A 25,992-nucleotide genomic window follows, 5' to 3' on the forward strand; every position below is an offset into this window, starting at 1 on the left:
CTCCTGTCCAAAGTGTAACTGCCTTGTTTCCCATAGTCTTGTTTCTTCTCCTTTAGGCTACCCACACCTACATACCAGTGTACTGTATGGAGATCAGTGAAGCTGAAAGGTTATGTAACAGGTTTCAGCTCACGTTCTTGTCACGTTCAGAAAGGATCTCGTCCAACACTAATCTATCCACAGAGAAAATACAATAAACATATTAATTACGGATTTGGATATTGGTTGCAACCTTTTTTTATGCGACTTGCTGGTAATATAGGCTAGGCCTAATGCAAAGAACAATTCATAACTTTTTGTGCTCAATTAAACACGCTAACCGTTGATATTAAAGATCCTGGACGTATGTATGTGTAATAAGAGAAAAAAAAATTAAAAACATAAACTTATAAAAAATAATAATATGAATTAATGCGCATAGGGTGTAAATAATAGAAAATAAAAACTAGAATGATTGAATGAATGAATGAATAAGTAGATAGATAGATAGATAGATAGATAGATAGATAGATAGATAGATAGATAGATAGATAGATAGATAAACATAAATTGGTCTAAAATTTAGGGGCGCGGAAACTGACTGACGTAGAGCCAAGAATGCCGCGTCATCTGCTGTTTTGACCAATGAAAAAAGCGGTATGCAAATGACAGGTTCTCGTAGGAAGTGGAATCGGAGATGTCAGAGCTGCTGTTGCTAGCCTCGGCTCTGTGAATCAGAGGGCGTCCAACACAGAGCAAACAAACAAACAAAAAACAAACTAAAGAAATGCCACGAATATAAATACTACATTTTAAGCAGCAAGGAGCTGTTTCTTTTTTTTCTTCCAGGCTGAGGTAAGTAAGCTAAAGATGCTGCTGTGTGTTGAGTGTGGTTTGGTGTCGATGCTCGGGTTGATGCTGCCTCGTTACATCGATAATTAACGGAAGAAGTCGAACCGTTAAATGTTCTGTATCTAAAGATAGTCTGTAAAAAAACAACGGTTTAAAAGAAAACGTGTATAATGGGGCTGCTTTTCCTATATGTGATGCTGTAAGCTGAAAATACTGCCTAAATATATCAGGGTGGCCAGCAAAGTCGTCCAAAAGGCGACATGGTTTTTTCATTTTGTGGACCAGCAGGGCGGCTGGCCTTCTCTGACAACCACAACACAGATGCACAGGTTAACGTCCTTTTAGCCTTTTTTCTTCCTCCCTAAATGTACGTATTCATAACCTTTTTCTTTTTCTCGACTAAATAACAGTAACTAACCTAAGAACAACATGTGCCCTTGTGGTTGTAAACGCCTCTCCGCTTGTTGTGAGTCGTGACAAAGAAGGTAGAGCTAATATTTTCAGCGCATTTGCATCGTTTAGCAGTTTAATGACACAGAGTGACTTTTAATAAACACTTTTTCTGAGCTACATACGACTGTCTGATATACTCACTGTATTTGCTTGCAGTGGATGAAACGGGTATTAGCTGTGTACGTGGATATGGGGCGGGTTATTCAATTAAGCTAATTTTATGCAGCCGGGGGATATTTCTGAGTTAGAGTTAGTTTGTGACAAGACACTGGAATAACAACTAAAGTGCAACGATTAGTTGATAACTATTCTCATAATGGAATAATCGTTTTGGTCATTTTTAAAGATCATAATGACAAAACCAGCTGATTCGAGCTTCTCAAAATTGGCTTCTCTTTCTTTAGTTTTATACTTCTGTTCTTTTATTCTGTAATTTCACAGCTGACATGGATGGCTTTGTTTAATTCATTCTTGACATAACGGTAAACTGAATGTCTTTGGGTTTTGGATTGGGGTTCAGTGGATTTGTTTGTGATTTATTTTTCTGCTCCTCAGGTTTGACCACATCACTGTGACGTATTGTCAGACTTTTGGAACAAGATATTATTGGATTTTAATTTGAACATAAAATGTAAGTAAAGCTATTTTTTTTTAACTTGGTATTTTGCAACCTGGTCATAACAATATAAAACACTCTATTTTTGTGAAATCCTGTACCACAACTTCCCTTTTTCGTCTTAGTAGGAAATACTTTGGCTTTTCTGTACATTTTACACTTCCTGTTTTTTAATTCTGTAATTTCACAGCTCAGATGACTTTGTTTCATTTAAAAAAAAAAATCTGTAAACCTTTCAGTGAATGCTTTAATGTATAACTGTATTGGTTAATTGTATTACAAGCCATGTAACTCACTATTGAAACTCAGTGTGCCCGCTGAGGTAATGCCAGCACCTCAGTCTTCTATGTAGCAAGGCTTCCTATTGATACTGTGTAAGCTGTAATGCAATTAAGTTGAGTGTATTAAATAACTGACTGTTCTTTGTCTGACTTTGTTGCTCTCACTCTTTATTCTCACAGATCTGTTGCTGCAACGCCTTTGGTTCAGAGAGGAATATTTAGGTCAGTCAGACATCATTGAATATTTCTCTTTTCCATTTTTGTGCTTTATCCCATCTCAGACTTAATCACAGTTAACCAAGACCTCAAGAAAATAATTTTATTTATTTCAGTCATATTTAAATACTGAAATGGAGCGCAATTTAGTTCTTAAATCATTAGCTGTGTAAATGAGTAAAAATAGAGTCTATGTTTCTGAAATTTGTGTGTCACAAAAGAAAACACTGAAAGAAGAGTTGTCCCTTGTTTTGTTTTTCAGAATAATCATGAACACCCACGACTCAGACGTGCACACCATCTCTCCAGAGCTGCCAGCAATGTTCGATGGCATGAAGCTGGCAGCGGTGGCCACAGTGCTCTACATCATTGTCCGCTGCTTGAACCTCAAGAGCCCCACTGCGCCACCGGACCTCACCTACCAGGACACGCCTCTCAACCGCTTCCTTCTCAAGTCTTGTCCTCAGCTGACCAAAGAGTGAGTTGCAATCCCAGCTCTGTTTCTGTCACTCAAGGCGTTGCCATGGACATGGTACTGCTGCTAAGCCATCTGGGGCTGCAGTGAAGGTAGCAGTTTGTCTGGCAGTAGTCCCGTCTGTCATCAGACTGTGCTACATGTCTGTACCAGAGATGTCTGGCTTTACCCTCAGTTCTAGCATGAATTAAACACAGGCTGTATTTTTGGGGTTATCCCAAAGGTAGATTGGGTTTGTCACACTTGCAATACAAATATAGACTCATTCACCACAGGGCCAGGAGATTTGCATTCATGATGCTGCTAGTCTCCCCTCAGGATAACTCTGATGTCTATTATAATTTGAATATTCCATTTGAGTTCATAATAACTGATGGAAACTATTGGTTTTTGGAACAGTAACATAATCCTGGTTAGGAACAGAGCTCTAACTTCCTGTAATTTAGAGGAACACCTCTCCCTCCCTCATAAAAGTGTAAACTTAATTGTTTTTCCTGACTGAGCAGCTCTGTCCATGTCCTGTGGTCTGTTGTTGATGTAATAGTCCAGATGAACTTTCAGCTCTATGGGGCGACACTCTCAAGTCTTCATCACGAGTGTCTGCTTATGTAACCAATTGTTACTGAGCCCTTTGCCTTTCAGCTGCAGTGTCAGTGAATGATAAGGCCACATGGATGTTTACATTTGTGTCTGGTTTGTTACCATACCCTCCTTAATAGCCATATTTTGACTCATAGACTCATGTGTCAGTGTGAAGTTTAACTGAGATAACTGGAGCTGGTCAGCATCATCTATGTTATTGAAAAGTCACATTTGTAACGCATAACGACACCCTGCGGTGTTGCATAACAGAGATCAATTACACAGCAGAAAGCATAGGAGGGGTGTTGTGAGGTTAACAGAGTCAACAATGTTCTTGTTTGGGAACATGCACGCAGGAGTTTTGGCTAATGTAGAGGACAACTTGTTTTAATTTTGGCCTTTGATATTAAAGCATCTGTGATGTTACAAGTATCAAGGCAGCAGCCAACAGTAAACAGACCAATACCTGACTAAATATAGTTAAATACAGTCGGGCAATAACAAGAGAAAATACCATTTAAAAGAGAAAGAAAAGACAAATGAGAGCAGTAAAGTCCCTAAGTGGATTTGAGTAAACATCATGCAGTAACTGTAAAGTTTCCCTTTTTTAGCAAATTGTCAGGACAAGCCATTTAGTCTTTATTTATTGTTAGCAACTGTAGTATTTGGTGTTTTCTCAGCTTGTTGGTATCAAAACCCTCTGACTTCTTCGGACTTTGATCTGGACTTTAGATCTTAGCTGCATCAAACCAAACTGATGTATCCGTTTCTGGACTTTGATCTGGACTTAAGATCTCAGCTGCATCAAACCGAACCAATGTATCTGTTTCCTGTTTCTGTTGCCTAATAGCTTTGAAGCACTCATGCACACACTGTATGAGAAGGAGACATTTACTTCTCTAAAAGGCAAACTGTGTTTCAAATTCAAACAAAACGTTCGCCCCAAAAATCACCAAAATTAAAAAAAAGAAAGAAGAGAGAACAGAACCTGCTCGCCAGGTTTTTTAATATAGAAACTAAGACTCAACAACAAGTTAAATTTGTTATCGTAAAAAATTTATGTTCACATCAATAATAATTGTAAATTGCCATAAAAAGGCACATGCTTTCAATTATTGTCAGTTGAGGAACACAAAATGCTTATCTTCCACCAAGAAGTAAAACTCCTCAGTTACAAAATACAAACTGAGCCTATTAATAGGGATTTTGATGAGAGGAAAAAAATACCAACAGAGAAGTTGTCTGTTGCCTCCCATTGATGACCTCAGATTACCTGACAATGTGCTTATCCTCCTATCCACATTACAACAATGAGGTCATCCTCTTCCTGTAGTCATCGAGTCATAAGCCTGGAGAGTACCTTCTAGAAAAGTGTGGTTGAGCTTCAGATACCCTTCCAGTGCATGCTGGAAGTGATTACATTATCACCAAATGGAAGCAGTCTGCTTTGTGATTGACAATTCTCTTATGTAAGACTGTATTTTCTAGGTGCAGTAATTGTTGGAGCCACAGTAAGAGATGAGGAAACACACTGTTGAAGGGCTTGTGTAACTGTTGATGTAACTTAAGCCTTTGGTCTCTGCAGCTACTTACTGTCTCTGTGTTTTGGTCTCTGTACTGTATACACAACCAGTGTTAGCCTAAAGTTATCCTGATCTTGTGTATCCCATCTCCCATCTCCCAGCAAGGCCCACATTGCACTTTATTGGTAGCAAGTGTGACAAGAAAAAAATCCAGATAGGATGTTATGTAACTGAAGGAAAAAGAGACAGAGACACTCAAATGTTTGCTAATGTATAATTTCCAAACATTGGGAACAAGTCAGGTTTGCCCTGTAGGAGCTTGTGTTTGCAGATGGAGTCTGGTTTGTCTTTAACTGAACCTGTAACTAAAATGTTAATAAATTCCCCTGTGAATAGTTTGACTATACGGGCAGTGTCAGATAAACTGAACATTGACTTGTCACCTTTTTATGTCTACAATATACTATAAAAAGCCAATGAATAGTTGTTTTGGCTGGTGTCCCTATAACTCTTTTTACCAGCCGTTATTATAATATTGCAATGATATGGCTTTCCTTTATTTGATCAGATAGACAACTGAAAAGACACTATCTAAAAAAGGTTTTCCAGTCAAGTTATTCTCAAGCGTTTAGTCTTGGTGTGAAAATAAGATGGTGATTCAGGATAATGCACAACATAAGGCATAATATTTCAAAGGAATATTACGTAATCCAAAGACTTTAACTCCTACAGCTAACTCCTACAGAGGTGTCACTGGAATTCAAGTACACATGCACAGCATAGCTTAGCAAAAGATAGCAACAGTCCGACGTTAAACATTGATATCTGTTCAGAGCATGGAGCAATCTTTCAAAAGCTGCAACAGAAGTGTGCCTTCGTATGCAAACTATGTCCAAAACATTCTCAGGATAACATTCTGCTGATGTCATTTGTGCCTACTAACTTATTGAATGCCTTAGTAGAATGAGCTCATATTTCTACATCAAATTTAATAAAGTCTAATTTTTTGTTTTCCAGATACATTCCTCCCTTACTGTGGGGTAAGAGCGGTCACCTCCAAACGGCACTGTATGGTAAACTTGGTCGGGTGAGCTCCCCTCACCCCAGTGGAATCAGAAAGTATTTACCCATGCAGGATGGGGCCACTGCGACCTTTGACCTCTTTGAGCCACTGGGGGACCATCGAACAGGAGGTAATGCATTTGATCAAGATCTCTTTACCAACATTTTTATACTGTTAGTTGCTGTTATTTGGATAATACCAAACACAGAAACCTCATATACAGTATTTTGTAGTTGTTAGTTGTATATTCTAAATCTGTTTCTTTACATTGAAATTCTGTGACTGCTCATTCTCTTTCTAGACTTATTGATCTTAAATGAGGTGTACCATGTCCGTAATGCATTTGAGTGTGGACAGATTTAAAGATGGATTCCTTTCTTGGATGTCTCAGCTGAACCTTGACCCCACCACCTTACTATTTCCATTCTATTTTGCTGAGGCTATATTTGACAGACTCACAGCCCAATTCTACAGCTGCAGTGCTTTGTCTTTGATGTGCTATTTAGGAGGGTGACATACACTCCTTCTTATCTGTGCTTACTTATTTCTCATTGGAAAATATCTATCCTGTCCATCTGCCTCTTTCACCAGGTGACATCACCATGGTGATATGCCCTGGTATTGGTAACCATAGTGAGAAGCATTATATCCGAACCTTTGTGGATTACGCCCAGAAGGACGGTTACCGCTGTGCTGTGCTGAACCATCTTGGAGCTCTTCCCAACATCGAGCTTACCTCTCCACGAATGTTCACTTATGGTGAGACCAAGGAGCTGACTTCAGTCACTCTTTTAATTGCAGGAGTGTCTAAGAATGATAACCCTGTTTTTAAAATGAAAAAAGGACTTGATTTAGACTGATCACTAATGCCATCATCACTTTTGCCTCGGCCTATTGCTCTCATCCAATTGTCTAGTGTGGTTGAGGCTTAAGAAACTGGGCAGAAGCCACTCTCATATTAGTTAAATTAAAGCATTTTTTAAAAATTATATTCTTTGATAGCACCATAACTTCATTTTGACATAATCTGGTTTAGTCAGAGGTGTTTTAATGATTTAATAATTTAATTTGCCTTCATTTAGACTTAGAGTATTTAGAGTATAGCATTATTTCCAGGTAAAAATGAAAAAGCTGTATGAGCTTGTGTTTGACCCTAAAGCTCCCAGAATTAGACATAATAGACTTGAGCTTATTTTAAAGGGTCTGATAGAGACATCCACTTAATACTCTGAGCTAAAGGCACCTTCAGCTGGAACTGCTTAGCAGAGAAGAATGCTCCGTCTAACAGAGATGTTACCCAGTATTGATTGGTAACACTACACTGTTTCTCTTACAGGGTGCACATGGGAGTTTGCAGCCATGGTTGGTTACATTAAGCGGACATATCCTCAGACCCAGCTTATTGTAGTTGGCTTCAGTCTGGGTGGAAACATCGTATGCAAGTTCCTGGGCGAGAACAGGACGAACCAGGAGCGAGTGCTGTGTTGTGTCAGTGTCTGTCAGGGGTACAGTGCTCTCAGGTGGGTTGCTGTCCTCTCATCTTTTAATTAAAATGCATTGTATCATCGAAGTCCCTTTATTAATAACTCTGGCACTTGATGTACACACAAATATAATCACATGTTAAGTCCTGGGTTTACCAAACATCTCTTAAGAGCTGTAAAATCATTCTGCTATGCTGTTTTTCTAGTGTTATCTTAATTGATAGTTTAGCACTTGTCTTTTGTCATTTCAAAGAACTTCGGTCAAACACAAGCAAAAAGACAGACAGGTTGTAAAAACTTTCCCTAAAGCCATCCGCCTTGGAGCGCTGGTAAATGCTCTGAACTGGTTGTTCTAGTCATTTGTGTTAAACCCGGTCCACTGTGCTTTCTATTTGATGTATTTTCATGAAAATCTTTTTTATTTGATTAGACAGGCACAATGCAGAAAGAGTAGGCCTGCGTAATGTGATGAACTGAACTGGCTGTTTAAAAATGTTCACAGTAAAAATTTTGCATACACAGTCACATTTTGTGGAGGACAACCCAATGACTGACAGTGTTGTATTTAAATCACTAGTCCATGTGGGTGTTTTAGAGTGGACTATGCTGTGTTGATTTGGACTGAGCCACACCTTCTGTGTTTTAAATGTCAGTGTCTTTTGGCAGGCATGACAGGTTAGGTCTGTTGAAGTTTGGGTGTAGGCAGTAAGGGAAGGTTGTGTTGAAGAGACTGGCCTTTTATGATGTTGGATTTGCAGTTTTTTTCCTCTTAATGAATTCTTCTTTCAAATCAGCCTCCAAACTTACGCTGGCCCTTACGTCAGCATTCCTTGAGAACTGGGGCTATTGCTCTTTTCCACAAATAGTGTGAGACTAATAAGTCATACCACACAAATGGAATGGAAATGTCAAAAGGAAAATTGAAAACATTTTCTGATGGTCAGTTATTTGTTGAATATCATTAGCTGTTGTGTTGCTTCAGCCTGTGTCTGTCTGTGAGTGGCATATTAATGCCCGACACCGTTGCTGCTCTCCACCAGCGTGACTCTTTGTCCAGTGGATTACACAGGACATTGAGTGTGTTGTTTGGAATGCAGACAGGCTGCACAAAGCTAACTTCCTGTATGTTTGTCTGCATCTCTCAGGGCTCAGGAAACATTCCTACAGTGGGATCAGTTCAGACGCTTCTATAACTTTCTCATGGCTGACAACATGAAGAAAATCATCCTCTCACACAGGTATAACTGTTTGTCCTGCATATGAAGCACAAATACTCTTTCATTACTGTAAGGTTCTATCCACATGTTTCTTATTTTTACATAGCTGTTTTCTGGTGTTTGCCAAAGACAGTACTCATAACTTCGTGACAGACAATATAACAGACAACATGGTTTGTCAATTCTCTGAACGTTCCCTAAACGTCCACATGAAAACTATGACCCCTCCTGTTGATACAGCAAAGAGGTTTTCAATGCATCTTCATCACAGACAGATTGAGATTGTATTGGACTGCAAAGAGAACATGGTTTAGGTTTATTGTGCCTGTGAGTTTCACTCAAAAGTAAGGGTGAAAATAAGTTTACACGAGTTGCACCATCTTGAATTCTTTTTACTTTGTCTCTTAGTTATTAATGGTGAATGGATTTGTAGCAGTATTGTTATATTATTTGGAGATATTGGTTGGAAGCTTTTGCAGTTTTTTTTCTAAGTCAAGGGGAGGGTCCAAATAAAATATTGACAACACCATGGCAACACTTTGTTTTTAAAAGTTAAACATATGGTTCAGTCCCACTCCCCCACCCTAATAATTTGCATACAGCCCCTTACTGCATATTAATGCTGCATTGCATTAGTGGTTAATTAATTTACTTCAATTGTGTGTGTGTTTTTACATGTTACAGGCACAGTCTGTTTGGAGGAAGCTCAGTTAAAATGATAGATGCAGATCTTAGTCGGCTATACACAGCGACTTCCCTAATGCAGATTGATGACAACATCATGAGGTATGTGCAACAATTTGAGATTGCCTTCATAGCTTTCATTGTTTTGATGAAGTAGATAACGGATCTGAGTTTTTGGATATCCTTATCTGTATTTTACTTGTTATCTACATAGTGTTAATCCATTTGTCAATGTTGAGAATCTGAAATATCAAACAGGTTTCTATTATCTTCTAGAGATAATAATGACGACTTTTTCTTTGGGTTTCAACAGAAAATTCCACGGCCACAGCTCTCTCAAAGAGTACTATGAGAAGGAGAGTTGTGTTCATTATATTCACAATGTAAGAACCACATTTTCATACACCTGACATCATCTCATATTTTGTTTCTCTTTTTGATCCGTTTGTGTATTTGATGTGTGGATTTTTATTATTTTCTTCTTTTAGGTAAATGTGCCACTGCTGCTAGTGAACTCTGCAGATGATCCTCTGGTTCACGACTCACTGCTCACTATCCCTCGCACACTAGCAGGTAACTAATAGCATGTGTCATGACAACAGCAGCATTACTAAACCCTAGTGTTAAAAAATGCTTACAAGCTGTTTTAACCATCTTCATCTTAGCAAACAAAGTTATTATCTGTTATTGACCATTTGTATATTTCATATTCTGCTCACATTTCAGTGATACTGACTCACCTAGATCCAAGTATGCATCTTAGTTTAAAACCAGCTAAAATTAACAGCTACCAGATTAATTGGTTTGTTTTAACTACATTTTCAAAGAAATGTAGTAAACTGGGTCTTCTCTTGGCAATGTCAGCTCAGAATGAGGTTCCACTAATAAAAAAGTGAAGAAAAAATATATTATATATGAAATATATATTATATAATATAGTATTTTTATAATCTGATTTTGAATATCACTGACAATCTGAAAAATTAATAATGCTCAATTATACAAAATTTTTAATACTGCAGACTAATTCCCAGATTTCTAAAACCATATAAACCAAAAATAATGTCTTTATTCCAGACAGTGCACTCTGTACCTGCAGACAGATCGTGGTACATTTGTAGTTGATTTTCTGTTGAGTCATGTTTTTTTTAAACGCAATAGGCTTGTCCTGTCAGACTAATGGTGGCAGCTGATGTCTCAGATTTGGTTCTCAAAAAATATGTCTGCAGTCTCTAAGGGCCTTCTGATGTGTTGGCTCCGCACCCTGAGCGGGGCAGGGTGTGGCACAGAGGTCAAGTCTATGATTAATGTCTTCCTTTTTTTTATAGCAGCTGTAACAATCACTCACACATACAGCTGAGGGTCCCTCTATCTGTTTAAAGTGAGTTTAACTCCTTCACAGGCTCCCAAAGTTAAAGATTTTATCCTGGAAAAACTGCAGAAAGTTCAAACCTCATTTTCACAAATATAAAGAGGCAGTCTGCTGTTTGACTGCCTGCACATTACATGGTGCCTATCAAGCTGTCTTTCTCCCCAGCCTGTGCTATATTTAAACTTACTGACCACGTTAACTATTTTTGGAAAAGGAAAATCCCTCATTAAAGGGTGTGTGTGTGTGGGTGGATGAGTCCTGACTGGAAGTACAAGTGATTGTACCTTACATGTGTCTCGAGACAGCAACACTTACTGAAAAGAGGATCAGCTGCCCCTTTGCTTTAAAATGTGACACAGTGACTGTGACACATGATTACTGGGAAAGGACTCAACAGAAATAAACTTGCTGTGTTGGAGCTATAATTAGCTTAGATAAAAAATGTTTGATAAGAAGTTTACAGCTTAGTATCAAGTCAGTTACACGGAAGTAAAAGTTACATTTGGTACAAGAAGGTATACTCGCTCTGATAGTGTTCATGTGCTGAATGTTGTTGTGATACTATGTTGGATAAAGTTTGAATACGACTGCCGCACCAGGAGAAGACATAACGGGTTTTAAACAGTGGAACAAAGTAAACACTTGAACTAATAATTTATTAGTCATAGTTGGATAGTAAGTGATATGCCCATTTGTTTGTCCTCAAACCTTCTGCGCCCTGTTGTAAGTACGAGCTGTTCTCCAGAGTGTTCTATTCCCACCTGTCACTCAATGCCTGGTGAGATGGTGGCTGTGGGTCTGGATGAGCACTCACTTGTCCCAGGGCAGATCAGCAGCTGTCATGAACAGTGCACTGTGGTGACAGCCCTGTGGGATCTTAATCACTAGTCAACCGCATCAGGCTCCCCCACTAACCCAGATGAGAGCTAGAGAATAAAGAGATCCAGGCCAATCCCTTTCAGGAGACCACCCTGCCTGGATTGCCCGCAGCTGCAGCATGAGGTTCATACAGCAATCAGAAAGAGATTAATGCTCTGTCTGCAATGTAGAAATGCTGTACTTTGAGTTTCAGGGTTTATTTTTCGTGAATGAAATAAAAACGGTAGGAATTCACTTGGAAACACAGTGTCAGCCATCACCCATAGGTCTCTTAAGGAGAGCTTAGTGTGATGGTGTAGTACTGAATCATTTCTCGTCCACCGTTAATGATTTCACTACAAGGTCAAAATATATGTGGACACCAGAGCATTGCACATGTATGATTATTGAACATCTTACATTCCAAAACGATGAGCTATAAAGTGGCTGCTGTAATAGCCTCCACTCTCCTAAAAGGCTTTCCACAACATACGGCTGCAGTGGTTCGCTCCCACTCAGCCGCAGGAGCATTAATGAGGTTCAATACTGATAAGTCATCATCTAAGTTCATCCTAGGGTAAGGCAAAGTTCTTCCACAGAAAACTTGAAAAAAGCATTTCTTTATGGACCTCTTTTGTACACAAAGGCATGGGCAGACACTTCCACATACTTCTGGTCAACCTGAGAAACCTGTCAGTCAAGGAAAAACTGTTTCAAGTGTTTATATCCTATAATATTCAAAATCACCTCCAAGTTACACATTGGAACAACTAACCTGTTAACCTTTCTTAACTTAGCCATTCAGATCCCGATTTTTAATTTAAGAGGGCAGCAGTGGATTTCTTTCATTCACTTGAGTCTCGGTTTACAATGGAACTTAATGACTGGCTCAAACGTTGAACAGTGATAGTTGCCACGTCATCATAGTTGAGTCCGGCTGTTATCTGTTCGACCATGCAAACCCACCCGCACTATCTATATCAGTCATAGAATAATAATCCCTGGCAAGTCCATATTTGGGCGTGTGTCCAGTGTTGGTTCTCAGATACTGATGAGTAAACATTTTACAGAAGCCTAATTACTGTGTGATGTGTCACTCTTTAGCAAAGAAGCAGAATGTGGTCTTTGCCCTGACGCTACACGGAGGCCACCTGGGCTTCTTTGAGGGAGCGGTGCTTTTCCCTCAGCCCCTCACCTGGATGGACAAAGTGATTGTGGGATTCGCCAATTCCATGTGCCAGTGGGAGAAACAGAAACCACCGTGCCAAAGTGGCCACCTGAGGGAGAGCTCCTGCGCAGAGGAAAAAGCTTAAACCTCTGACTTCTGTACCTCTCTTACTCGTCCTCTTCCCTCTCACCGTCTCCAACACCAATGTCCCAGCACTGAGGAGACACCTGAACTAAACCTTAAACTGCTCTCTCTCCTCTGCCTTCTCCTCTGGTGCTACTCACCTCCACCGACCCACACTCCTCCACGCCTTCACCACAGTTCCCCCTTTGTAACCACCATCACCTTACAGTATGTGAAGGAACAAAAACAACTAACTGCCTTTGTCCTCGTTTCCCTTGTGAGAACTTTGACTTCAGACCAGGACCATTTTGTTTCTTTACATGTACACAACAATGATCCTTGGCTAATGGAGGCGTTGACCAAATATGACGAGAGATGACATTGAGCTGGCACGGAAAGGAAAGTGAGAGCACCACTTTAGAGTAGTCCAGTGAAAAACAAGAGCACACAAGAAGCCTCTTATTACAGTAAACAAGGACTGTGCTGCAGAAGGTGCCCATTTCTTGCACCTGTAAGAAGCTCACTGCTTATCACCGCCAAGGCCATATAGCCTAGTCTGCTGTCTTAACCAACGCAGCATCTTTGTAGTATGTATGTATGTAACTCACAGATGTAGTTTGTATGTCTGTGTGTGCCTGTGTAGACTGAGAGTTAAAGACCCGTGACGGAGCATGTGACCTTTGTGTTTGGTTGGTGTAATCCAAATTCTCTGTTCTTGGTCCATTGGCCCTTATAATGTCTGTTCCTTTGGGTGAACCGTTGCTCTGTTGTTTGTGGAAAGTGTTCAGTAGAAAAAAGATTATGGTGGGATTTTTACACATTATTTCCAGCTCATAACATCCTCCAGGCACTTATGTTTAACACTTGAAATGAAAGTGTTCAGTGCTTACCAGACATGACCAGGGATCAACCCCAGATGGGATTCACACACATTCCCTTGGTCGCATTCTATCACTTTGATTCAATGCACTTTAAACCCTGTTTGCCACAATCTATTCTTTCCTTTACTAACTCATTAATTGAGGCGTAGTCATGGAGATTATTTATTTAGTTTAACTCTCCTTGTGACAGAGAGGAAGAACTGAAGGGAGCGAGGATGATAACGTGAAGTTAGATGACTCAAATGTTCCCCGTGTTGTCTCTTGTCGGTGTCTTTGAGCCCTCTTACTCTTTCGTCTGCCTGTGATCAGCTGCAGGTGCAGCACGGACACAAACCTATTGCTGTCACTGTATAAAGGCTAATACTCAACCCTGTACATTTAATGCAAACACACTTTTGCATTTTCCAACAGATGATCCTGTGGTTTTGAAATGTGGAAAATGCAGTCTACTGATTGGCCAGTGGTGCTGTTAAAGGGAACATTCGTCAGATTTTTTGTTTTTTATAATCTGAGCTGGGAGGTGTGATGAGTAGGAGGGCTGAGGATACCAAGGCTAAACCAAATGTTTATTTTAGTGGATTGTTTGTAAAATACTGGTGATTGTTGTATTGTATAATTAGATGGAGAACACTGCATGCGCGAAAGAAGAGACTGATTTTAATGCAAGGGAATATTTTTGTTTCAAAGACTGCATTGAAAAGCATTTCCTGTTTTCTTGACTGGGCCGAGTGTTAAAGCTGCTGCAACGCAGCAGTAGCTGCGCAGACTGATAGTTCAAATTTATCACAAACCTGGTTTGATAAAATCTTACTGCAGCACTGGGACCTGTGGACTTTCCAAAACCTGAATCTGACTGAGAAGCTTTTGCAAACCTTGATATAATGGCCCAGGAATTTGCTTCCAAGGCCAAGTAAGTCTGTTATCTAAAACCTGCAAACAAACACTGTGATGAGACAGATGGGTGGTTTGAGATGACCAACAGATACACAACAGTGCATCTTATAAGGCTATTTAGGCCAAGGTTAGTGTTTATAAGACCTGGCAAGTTGTTGCGTTTATTCCAGTTGCAGGAAGTTTTGCATGTCAGGGCAGTTGGTGTAATAGCACACATTGTCAATCATTGACGTGCAGAATATCAGAAAGAACCAAAAACCTCTATTTCCTAAACAGCTTTTCAGTTTTTGTTTACATTCAGATGTTGACTCTGACTCTGTGAACAAAACATGGGGAACTGGAATAAAGTCATAAATTAATTCTTGGAGATAGTAGTTTGAGTTGAGATTTTTTTTTAAACAACAGAATAATACTATTATAGTAAATATGATCACTACTGAAATCACATCACGACACAGTTTAAGGAGATCTGTTGGTTTTTGAGATGGTTTAAACTTAACCTCCTTTGTTGGAGATTATTCTGCGGGAACACTATGAAATCCAGGCATTAATCTCACCAGTGCTGACTTTGCTAAAATTAAGAATAGTGATTTACCAACCCAACTTTATCCCTCTCAAGGCAGAGTATCGTCCAAACAAAATACTGATCTGATACCCACACTTGGAATCTGTACACCACACTGTGTGGCACTGTAAGGTAAAATGAGACCAGAGATCGCTGTGGTTGAAAGTCAGCAGCCTGTCATGACTGAATTAATGAAATTGAAAGTGGACACACTGAAATCTATAAAGAGATTGACTTTGAAACTGTATTTAATAGGGATCATTGAGATCGAGGCCGATTGGTGTTTTGGTTGGTGCGTCTCGAATTGGAACGACTGTCATCCTGCACTGTTCAAACAACAGATCACTGTTGCCATCTGTTGTCAGAGAGAACTAACTGCAACTGCCAGTCATTGATGGCAAACATCCTCTCAGTCACCCACGGTGACATTATACAGTTCATGGATCTCTCTGTCCTCAGTTCTCATTTCAACAACAACAATAAAAAAAAAACGTTGAGATTTATTCTGACACCAGCACAAACCCAGTTTCTGCAGTGAGAGCCATTTGTGTTCTTTTTAAGACTTTTGCGTCGCCCCGATTTTGCACAAAAATGCAGGTTTAGATGTATTATTTGGATGTATGTTTTTTTTTTTTTTTCTAGTTGATTATTTTGGATATGTTCTTTTTGTATTTTGTATTGTTGTTATTATGACCTTGTGTTATTGTGCAAATGCATCAGAGCGTGAGTGCTGTTGAGTAAACATGCAGTAAGTGTATACTGTGTCATATCAGCACCTCTGATTGACTAAAAACCAAAACTTCTTCACTTTAACAATGAAAAAGCAAAAATAAATATATAAAGATAGTGTTTATTCAAATATTTGAGGGACCAGGGAGGAAAAATAAAGGCAATAATCAATCAGGAGGGATTCTCTTCTCATGCTAATGTGACAGGAAACGGTGTCAAAGTCTATTAGCCCAAAACATGTCACATACATTAAGATAATTTTCTCATTGAGTTTGGGATCGGACATGTGTTTTATTGTGCTGATATAAAAATGTGCTCCACTGTATTTATCCTAACCCCAGTGCTTCAAGCATCTTTTTTTTCAAGCTTGTGGGCTCATGTTTAATTGCTGTAAACTGAGGAAGTTGAATATAAATCTCAAGTGACTTAAAGTGTCAGTGAATCCAAAAATACACCTTGGATTGGGGGTGAGTGTTGTGTTCTTCTAAAAATATTCTTCAGTTGAAATCTTAAAAGCCTACGCAAGTTAAGATGAGAGCCCACAGTATGTTAATCTACAGTAACCATTATTCAGCTTTAATTTTTTGTTTACAGACATTTTGATGCTGAAAGACAGTTAAGGGATGTGGTGACAAGAAGGAGCACACATAGTCACACAACATATTGTACTCTGATAGTAAACACTGGGTGTTTTTGTTGGAGAAAAGCAGTGGTGTGTGTGATCTAATTATGCGAGGAAATATGGTTATTGTGTTCCAAAATAAATTATTTTCTCAAGAGAAAGCCAGTTTCCTTTTTACGGTCGGATGTTTCTTTAAAATCTCTTTAACATAAATGTCGTAATAGAATCTGTTATCTGGTTGATATCAAGGTTTATTGCTAAGATGGCTAAATACTTGGCTAAAGGATTTAAAGATGTGGGTTAGCATGACCTGGACTTCTGACATAAGAGCCATCAGATGGTCAAAAACTGTTCAAATACCTTCAGATCAGCTGTTTCCTTCTTGTAATTTGAATAAACTGTTTAATCAATTTTATGAAAGTGACATTTAAAAAAAACTGGAATACACAAAAGTATGTAGTACATGCAGCTAATGTCAAAATAAACTGCAAACTGACTGATGTTCGCGGAGCAGATGTAAAGAACCTTCAGGGAGGAAAACACTGACTGTCTGTGGTTCAGCCTGAAATCTAGCCTGACCAGGACGGCAAGGAGTGGTCAGTGATGTCTATGGTAACCTCCTGTAGGTCAGACTAGTTTAAACCACCTTTATGGTCCAGATTTAGCTTAAAACAGGTCTGATAGGTTTATGAGGAAAGTCTGGTTTAAACTCGTTTTCTGAAAGATGCATCATGTTAGCAGAAATAACAGGAAGAACACATTATAAAAATGGTGATTCATATAAAATTACAGACACACAAAAAAACTATTTTATTGAACATTTCCCAATCCAATGCGCGCTGCAGAATGGATCTTTGTGGTACATCAGGCATCTGTGTGCAACAACACAAACAAGGCTGTTGAGACAAAGAAGTGTTTCCATGGCACTGCATCAGGAGGCTCCGGCTCCTAAACAACAATCAAATGCAGGCATATCCATCATCAGTTTCCCCTCCTCGTACCTTTGTAAAATTCACCCTTAATAATTGAAATACACAACTGTTCTCCTTCATCTGACAGCATTGTTGGCACAAGACACTTCTATATGTTGTGAAATTCATTTTTAAGGCGAAGAACACCAAACCAAACTCAGTCTGACCTCATCACATTATAAACTCTCTCATCCTCCCTGTGCTTGGACTGTAACAATCACAAGAGGAGCGTAACTTGTCAGAACTATAAAATCACAAACGTTAACCATCAGTTACTCTCTCTGTAATATCTAAACATCCTTTTTCGTTCCTGTTTCTATCACCATATATTACTCATTTGCAAAACCATCCCCCTGCTCCTAACTCTAGATACTTCTTTTTGCTCATAGGAACTGCCTGAATATTAATAATAAAAATAACAATATCAACCTAGCTTCAAAGTAGACCACATGTCTGATCTGATCACAAAAAAAGCATCTAGGGTGAAGGACACTATGACTCCTGGGTTTGAAAAGGGAGGACTGTTTCAGAGAGCAGTGTCTTCAGAGCCAAAAATCTTGGTGGCGATGGCCTGGCAGTCAGCAACAGAGGCTTTCCCATCAAAATCTGCTGGCAGGATGTCTGCATCGAATTCTTTCAAGTAGTTATCCAGCTCGTCACCGTGAACAAAGACCTGAGGAGAGATGCAACTTGTTCAGATGAGAGAAAACTGTCAGAAAAAAAAAAACCCAGAAACAAACTTGAAGCGTTGATAGCAGCTGTCCGCACCCTCTCCAGCAGTTTGCTCTTCATGAAGGGTTTCACCACGTTGTACGTGGTGGTGAAGTACCAGGGCTGGTGAGTAACGTGGACCGCCTTGAAACGGGCGGGGAAGGAGTCCTGCAGGAGTACACACACACACATACACACACACACACACACACACACACACACACACACAAGAGACAGCGAAAGATTTGAATATTCACAGTTCTGACATTCCATATCAAGAAATCCTGGGCTTCCCTCTCCAGTCTGATCTGACCTGCAGCATGTCCACCATCTTCTTGAGCTCAGCCGGCTTAATTCCTGAGGCATGCTGCATGGTGAAGCCCTTGAAGTTCTCGATCAGGACAAAGCCGTTGATCTGGGTCTCTTCATTTTCAAGCAACTTCTCCAGGATCACACAGTATGCTCTCAAGATCTGTGACATACACACACACACACACACACACACACACACACACACACAAACAAACAACTACTTTGGAAAAAATTTTCAAAATTCATTTCAACTGTACATTTACATTTAGGGAAATAACATATTTTGTTGATTTTTGAAGTGAAAAGAAGTAGATAAAACCCTGCAGCAAACACACATTCAAAATGAGAATGCATAGTTACTCCCTCTTTGGCAGAAATCACAGCTTGCAGCAAAGAGTCTTTCTGTCCTTGATTCTTGCTGCAGATCGCGTCAAGTTCTGAGATATTTTTAGCTGCCATGAACAAAGCATGTTTCAGATCTACCCACTGATTTTCATTGATGTTCAAGTCAGGGGGACTGTGAAGACTTCAGCTTGTCTTTTGTGGAAGTCGTTCATGGTGGATTTTGAGGTCTACTTTGGATCATTGTGTTGTAGAAGCCAGCCTCTTCTCAGTTTCATGCTCTTTCACTGACTGCAGGACATTTTCAATCCAGAATTTGCTGATATTTAATGGAATCCATCTCTATCTGTGCGGTGTTTCCTGTTCCACTGGCTGTCAAACAACCACAAACGCAGAATATTTCCACCCCCATGCTTAACATTAGTCAAAGTGGAGGGAGTTGATAAGTACTAACTTAGTATGGGGCCCAAAATTGATCTGAAGTTGAATGAAGAAAGGCTATTTTTAATATCTCTTTGTATTCACTTCTTTTCCCTTCACAAATCAACAAAATACGTAATTTGACCCAAACTTTTGCATATACCTGTGTATCAAAGAAGTTTGATTTACAGCTACCTCATCGAATGTGATCTCCTCCAGGTCCCAGTTCTCGATGTTGAAGAGCAGGACCACACGGCCGTACTTGTCTCTGCTGGGCAGAACCACAGGGTAGCCCGCCTCGATGGTGCTGCGGACCGCCTCAGGGGTCAGGTTCTCAAACAGCTCGGGATACTCTTTCCTGAAACGCACATAACCTAGAACAAGGGTCTGCGGTTAGGGATAGATTTTTTTCAGCATTGTTCAATAGGGGGGCAACGCAGGTCTACAGGCAGATGCAGCTTTATATGCATTTTTTTATTTTGGACAATTTTATTTCTTCTAAGAATAAAACAGATTTATAAAACTTGTTATTTTAGGGATGTTTCCATGGACAGATATTATGTTATTTTTCCCATTAGGTCAGTGAGTGCAAAGAGAGTTACAGCAGCTTAATCATGCAAAAGTGTTGACGCACGCTATGAATGGTAAAACTTCAGCTTTCATTGTAGAGCCAAGTCATTTTGTTGGAGGGCCCGTTTTGGCCCACATGCCGGCACTATTTGCTCACACACACCTGTACATCATCACTGAAAGATCAGCTGCACTCCCTTATTGGTTCACACAGTGCATAACTGCTCAGTGCAGGTTGTTATGTCAAACACAATGACACCACTGTCTTAGTGCATATTCAGTGCTGCACTGAGCCTCTTCATACCGAGGAACCAATTACCCCACAGTTAATGTGTGTGCATGTGATATAGTCCATCTGCATGTGCATGTTGTGTGTGTGTGTGTGTGTGTGTGTGTGTGTGTGTGTGTGTGTGTGTGCGCGCTTGTGTGCATGTACTGAGCAAGTAGCAATTAACCCTACAGAACAAGTTCACATTCCCATCACATTCCCCTCTCACATTAATAAGTTCTCCTGCTTTATTCATAAATGTGTGTGTTTTATTGTGACTCTGTCAGTGCAAGGACCAAATATTCAGATAACAATAGCAAGATGTGGGGAAAAAAAAGAAATGTGATGTTATTTGTCCAGGTATTTCTTGCTGTGCATACGTCAGGCATCAGGTTTTATAGTATTAGATCACAGTTTGGGATTACTGACTTATTTTGTATAAATATGGCTGAGTGCAGATCACAGCTGGGATAATAGTTAGGGTTATTGCATTTTACTATATTTTTGGTCATCAAGAAGATTGAAAAATAAAGTGCACACACACACACACACACACACACACACACACACACAAACAGTAAGCAAGTCAAATTCATGGCCTCTTCTCACAGGAGTGTCAAGCCACTCTGCTTTTTCATCTTCTCTCCTCTCCCAGACCAACACAATCAGCACAGGCGTTGTGACGTTCCCAGCAGAACACTGTGGGTTCACAAGAAAAAGTAAACTTGCTGTCCCATTTGGACACAAAGGAGGGCTTTGTGAGGGGAAACTCAGAAGCATCGCAAAGCTCCCAATTAATGAACATATGCCTCCCTGTCTCAGTGATGGGTAGGATTCATGCAAACGAGGAGCACAAAAGAGGTCTCACGCTCCATTACCGAAGCTATTGGAAAATGTCCGCAGACACTGAATCAAAAACAAACGGATGCCAAAATAATAAAATTCACTTCTGGTAATATAAAGAGTGGGGGGGGGGGTCCCCTTTCCCATTCTGAATCTCAGAACTGAGACAGAAGTCACTGATATGAAGCTGCATGGACCATCAGGTGGATTCCTGTGTTACTCACCCTTCAGGAGCTCGTGGGCTCTGACAACATCGAACTTGCGGGCTCTGAGGAAGCGCAGCAGCAGAGAGTCGGGTTTGTCCCCGAAGCGCTCCAGCACCAGTTTGGCCAGGTCGTCTCCGTCCGCCGCTCGGTCCTTCATCATGGCTCGCAGGTCCTTCAGTGATGATGCCCGCCTCTCATCCGTCTCATTCAGCTCATCCTTCGCCTTGAGGAAAAACACAGGAGACACATATTGATCTAATATTCAGATTTTCTCATCTGTACATGCTACTAACCAATTTTTTTTTTTAACCTTTTGCACAGTGTGGCCAGGCAGTTTGTGGCAAGGCCCAAACACTGGCCCATGATCCTTCACTGTCAAATGCTCCAGCTTGGACCTCATGGCCTGCTCCTCCTCTGACACCATACGGAAAGATCCAGTCTGCATAAAGATGAGTGTAAAACGTTTTTAAAAAGAAAACATCATACTTCCTTATGCAGGTTATTATCTATCATCAGATAATCAGTTTTTTGAGTCATTCTTTAAAATGTATTTTAAATTGCTTTATTGCTTGATTACTTGAATGGCAGCTCAAAACAGTGAGCGTAAGTTTTTGTTTAGTATAACAAATGGTCACACAGATACACCAGCACACATGCACCTGAGACCTACAACCCATCTGAGCCAGAGCAGACCCCAAACGATGCACACCAGTGAGCGGCTGGTTAAGCTGCTTCACATGATTACTGAAAGGACTTCTAAAGCCACTTCTTAAAAACAGCTTAAGGGTCCATCCCAGAGTCCAGCATCTAGTGGCATAATAACAGCATTAAGCAGCATCATGCGCTGACAGTCAAACCTCCAAGAGTTGATGCTTTTATCTCACGTCCAAGATATTTAACCACTGAACTGCAGCCAGACAAAGTGACTCTCGAGTACTTTCTTTGAATTGTTGCAGAGTGATTAAACTTACAGCAGCCATGGTTGCAGCGTCTCTCAGCGGCTTCACCAACACTGTGAAGAAAGAAGGATTGGTACAAACAAAACATAAGCCCATCAAACCGTGAAGTCTTTCTTTCTACATCGTCAGGTAGTGTTGTAGAATATGTGGCTCAGTGAAGTCCAAATGTTGGAAATGGAGAGTGGTTTCTTTACTCATCAGTGGAGCAGACATCCTGTCATATAACAGCTAACAAAACATTAGATATCTGCTAAGCTCTACTCTCCCAGAAACCTGAATCAGCCCAGTTTGTTTCTCATGTATTCCCTATATATTTCTAAATTTCCTGAATCCTGACAGACTCTGTTGAAATAATGAAAATAGAAATTTTCTGTTTGCTGAAAAGTTAAAAAAAATTCTTAACCCATTTCTCAAGTTGTGAATGTATTTCCTAAAACAAGCAGCAAGACATGACATATGTCACTGCTCTTTTTGTAAAACAAAAACTATAATAATGGACATTTTAATGAATATGCAGAAACATCAATATATTACGACATATGATTTAATTTTACATTTTAGTTAATGTACAAATTGAGCAAGAAAATCCATTATTGTTTGGATTAGGAAACAGAGTATTCCCACTCTAACTGCAATCTAAAAATAGACCTACATTAACTGGACATGGCTCGTTGAAAGTACACACAGTATTGCTGATCAAGCAGTCTCATTCAAAACAGTCTTCTAAAAAAATGGAAACATTTCAAAAACAGATATGGCCACATAATGTTAACTGAGTATGATATAAAGTCATATAGTGATGTTGATATTGGTTGATTTAAAGCCATTTAACCAAGAATCATGACAGTTCAACTCCAGCAAAACTGTGTGTTGTCAGCCACCAGTTAGTGTGTAAGACTTGTCACGTATTATATATGGACACTCATACATATACATAAACAAAACATACAATGCATGGGCACTGAGATTACACTACACATTTCTTTCATTAGAATAAATTATAGTTATCTGGCATTCAGCATCCAATGTGAATAAGCATTGGCCAGTTTTGTTTTATTAATGACTTTTATCATTTCATTTTATATTTCCAGATCTATCTAGGGATCATTTCAGCTGAAGAGCTGAGCAGCCTTACCTTAAACAGACGGGATGAGAGAAGTGGACGGAGTGGCAAAGGAGTCAACAGGAGGGGAGAGGACCAAGAGGGGAGGAGTTACTGAAATCGTCACTCAGAGTAGGATTACAATGACACAGTGGATTACAATGAGCGGCTAATCTACATGATGCAAACTGTGAGGGGAAGGGGGAGCGAGGATGGAGGAGAGGTGTATGACACTGGCCCGGACTATCACTGTAGTCCTATGGAGCAAAAACACAACAGCACTGAAGAAAACACATGAAACTATTTGGACAGAAATGACAAGATGTTAGAAATCGCACCAACAACAACAAAAAAATCATTAATAAAAAAACACAAAGAAAAAAGAAAATGTAATCATATTTATGAAAACACAAGGAAATTATATAAAGCTAATTGACAGAAATAGTAAAAGAAAACATAAAAACATTTTAAGAAAACACAACAATCCAGAAAAACGTGTTAACAAACCAGAAAACACAGCAACATTTTAGAAAACACTATATATTTTGTGCCTCTGGGCCACCGTACTTTGAACTGGCGGTTGAGCAAAACGCCGCTGATGAAGATTTGTCCACATTACATAACTGCGACATCGACACGTAACTTTATTTTGAAACTTAAGCATGGAATAGGGTTGTTAAGTGATTTCTATGTTTTTCATTCAAGCTCCACTCACAGTATATTATTTATTTAACTCTTAAACTTTATATATTGTATGAAATGGAAGAATTCGTCTCTTACATCCCTCGTATCTCCGCTGTTAGGCCTGGCGTGTCACCTGGTCAGCACGTGACATGAAAGGTTGGATTTGCCTGTAGAAATGTCATATGAGCGAGATGACCACCTGTGAAGGAGAACTCACACTTTCAGATCCACATTACACATTCCTCTCTGCACATTCTTTAAAATCCTCATGTGAGGGTCCCTCTTGTTTTGCGTCCCAGATTATGGATTACTTATCCATGATCGCACAACATCAGACAATTTTCTTCTCTTTTAGTATCATTAATTGAGATTGAATTGAATTGCAAATCAAATCATGTTTCCCTTTAGGTTTTGGGGCTTGATGGAGATTTTGTCATGTATCTATTATTCATTTTACTGCCTTGAATAATCTTATGTGTTAGTCACTTGCAGAAATGTACATTTTTACGTACATGCCAGTTGCTCGGTTCATCTGTCACATTGGTCCAGACTGAAATATTTCATCAGCTGTTGGATGGGCGGCCATTTTTTTCAGACAGTCATGGTCCCCAGCGGATGAATCAAGGCCATAAAATAATTGTGTTTAATTTCTAACACTTAAGTGAGTGTTTCAGATTTTAAGCTTTGTATGCAATTCACAATCTGGATGAGACCTGTTAGGGGGTCTTCTACACAGCTACTGTAGATTATGGTGAGGGAGCTTAGAGGCTCAAAGTAATTTCAGCTATATAACTTTTAACTTCAGTAGCCTAAAAAAGTCGATTGAATTGTACATTAATCAAATAAATTGTTTATGCAGTCGAAAAGTTTTAAATGATCAGCCATGGCTTGCATATTTTTCTCTTTCCTCATGACATAGTGCACCCCGAGAGTAAGGCATGCCATCGCAGCATGAAAAAGCAGACCTTATAGGCTTAGGACGGCTAATGAGCTGTGGGTGAACAGAGAAAGCCTCCGTCCCACACTCAAGCTCGATGCTCTGCTGGGTCTCCCTCCTCCACACACTGAGGCCTCTGTCATCCAGAACTGGCAGACTTACTGTACTCTGCTATTGTTGCTTCATCACCACCTCTCATTAGTGGATGCTCATGAATAACCTCCTATTCCCTAGGAGACACAACCAGGGGTTAACAATGCCTCCATGTACCACATCAGACATGGCTATACAAGTGTTTTTGTCTCTAGTATCCAGTTAAGTTCTTTGATGTGAAGGAATTCCTGCCAGTTATGTCACCAAGCAAGCCAACAAATAGGCCTGTAGGAATACAAATGCATAGAAAATCCTCCACATTACTGCTCTGCTGTTTGAATGAATCAAATATTTATGTCATCTCTAAGTCTAAAAAAGCAGTTATGAGGTCAGGGTCGAAAGAGAAAAAGATGTTCAAATCTAAACCACCATTATTTCAACTCTGAAGACAAGGACTGATCGACACTTGTTTTTCACAGCAGACATTTTGTTTTGTCTTGGTGAGAAAAGCACAGATGTTACTGATAACTTTAACAAAGCTCCTTTTTTCCTAGTTCCCAGTGTCCCAGAACAACATGACAGTGTTAAAGTGCACTAGCTTTCACTTTACCACAACCCTAAAACTGGAGCCTCCAAATATAATTAAGAAATCACTGATTTTATTATTTACACCTTCACTTTTTTCTACAGTGACGTGTCAAAATATCTTCTCAAAGCATAATTAATCAAGGTGGCCAGAAGGCTTTTAAAAGTTAAGAAAACTTTGTGAAATGGTTTTATTGATAATCCTAAACCTGCATCAGCGAAGTATGTTCCTAGAACTAATACTCCAGACCTCTAATGTTGCCTTTGTAAAACACCGGCCTCTCTGAGGGAGGCTATCAATCAGAGGAAAACACTCCCACCTAGTGGCACCAGTAATCTGCTGCCTTGTTCA

At 39.7% G+C, this 25,992-nt stretch overlaps 2 protein-coding genes across 4 annotated transcripts; one reads left to right on the forward strand and one right to left on the reverse strand.

Annotated features, from left to right (window-relative positions):
* The first annotated feature begins 594 nt into the window (after window positions 1-594).
* LOC130167669 (monoacylglycerol lipase ABHD2) lies at window positions 595-16,798 on the forward strand. The gene is made up of 12 exons (XM_056374080.1): window positions 595-834; window positions 1,840-1,915; window positions 2,362-2,403; window positions 2,660-2,875; window positions 5,995-6,170; window positions 6,632-6,799; window positions 7,377-7,560; window positions 8,670-8,762; window positions 9,426-9,527; window positions 9,739-9,808; window positions 9,914-9,998; window positions 12,760-16,798. Exons 4-12 carry the CDS (start codon window positions 2,667-2,669, stop codon window positions 12,966-12,968), a joined length of 1,296 nt encoding a protein of 431 aa, XP_056230055.1. The 5' UTR covers window positions 595-834; window positions 1,840-1,915; window positions 2,362-2,403; window positions 2,660-2,666; the 3' UTR covers window positions 12,969-16,798.
* Window positions 16,799-17,432: 634 nt separating this feature from the next.
* Window positions 17,433-24,206, reverse strand: rlbp1a (retinaldehyde binding protein 1a). Of its 3 annotated transcripts, none has more exons than XM_056374094.1 (9): window positions 24,122-24,206; window positions 23,375-23,598; window positions 22,252-22,292; window positions 21,591-21,719; window positions 21,299-21,503; window positions 19,589-19,767; window positions 18,633-18,791; window positions 18,377-18,487; window positions 17,433-18,281 (listed from the first exon to the last, which is right to left on the reverse strand). In XM_056374094.1, the coding sequence occupies exons 3-9, from the start codon at window positions 22,258-22,260 to the stop codon at window positions 18,135-18,137; spliced, it is 939 nt and encodes a 312-aa protein (XP_056230069.1). In that variant the 5' UTR covers window positions 22,261-22,292; window positions 23,375-23,598; window positions 24,122-24,206; the 3' UTR covers window positions 17,433-18,134. The 3 variants fall into 3 exon arrangements, with proteins under 3 accessions (XP_056230069.1, XP_056230077.1, XP_056230084.1); XM_056374102.1 differs by lacking the exon at window positions 24,122-24,206 and adding an exon at window positions 23,909-24,003; XM_056374109.1 differs by lacking the exon at window positions 23,375-23,598 and having other exon boundaries at window positions 24,122-24,177.
* Window positions 24,207-25,992: the final 1,786 nt, after the last annotated feature.

The sequence above is a fragment of the Seriola aureovittata genome, chromosome 1 (assembly GCF_021018895.1).
Source record: "Seriola aureovittata isolate HTS-2021-v1 ecotype China chromosome 1, ASM2101889v1, whole genome shotgun sequence".
In the NCBI taxonomy this organism is placed as follows: Eukaryota; Metazoa; Chordata; class Actinopteri; order Carangiformes; family Carangidae; genus Seriola; species Seriola aureovittata.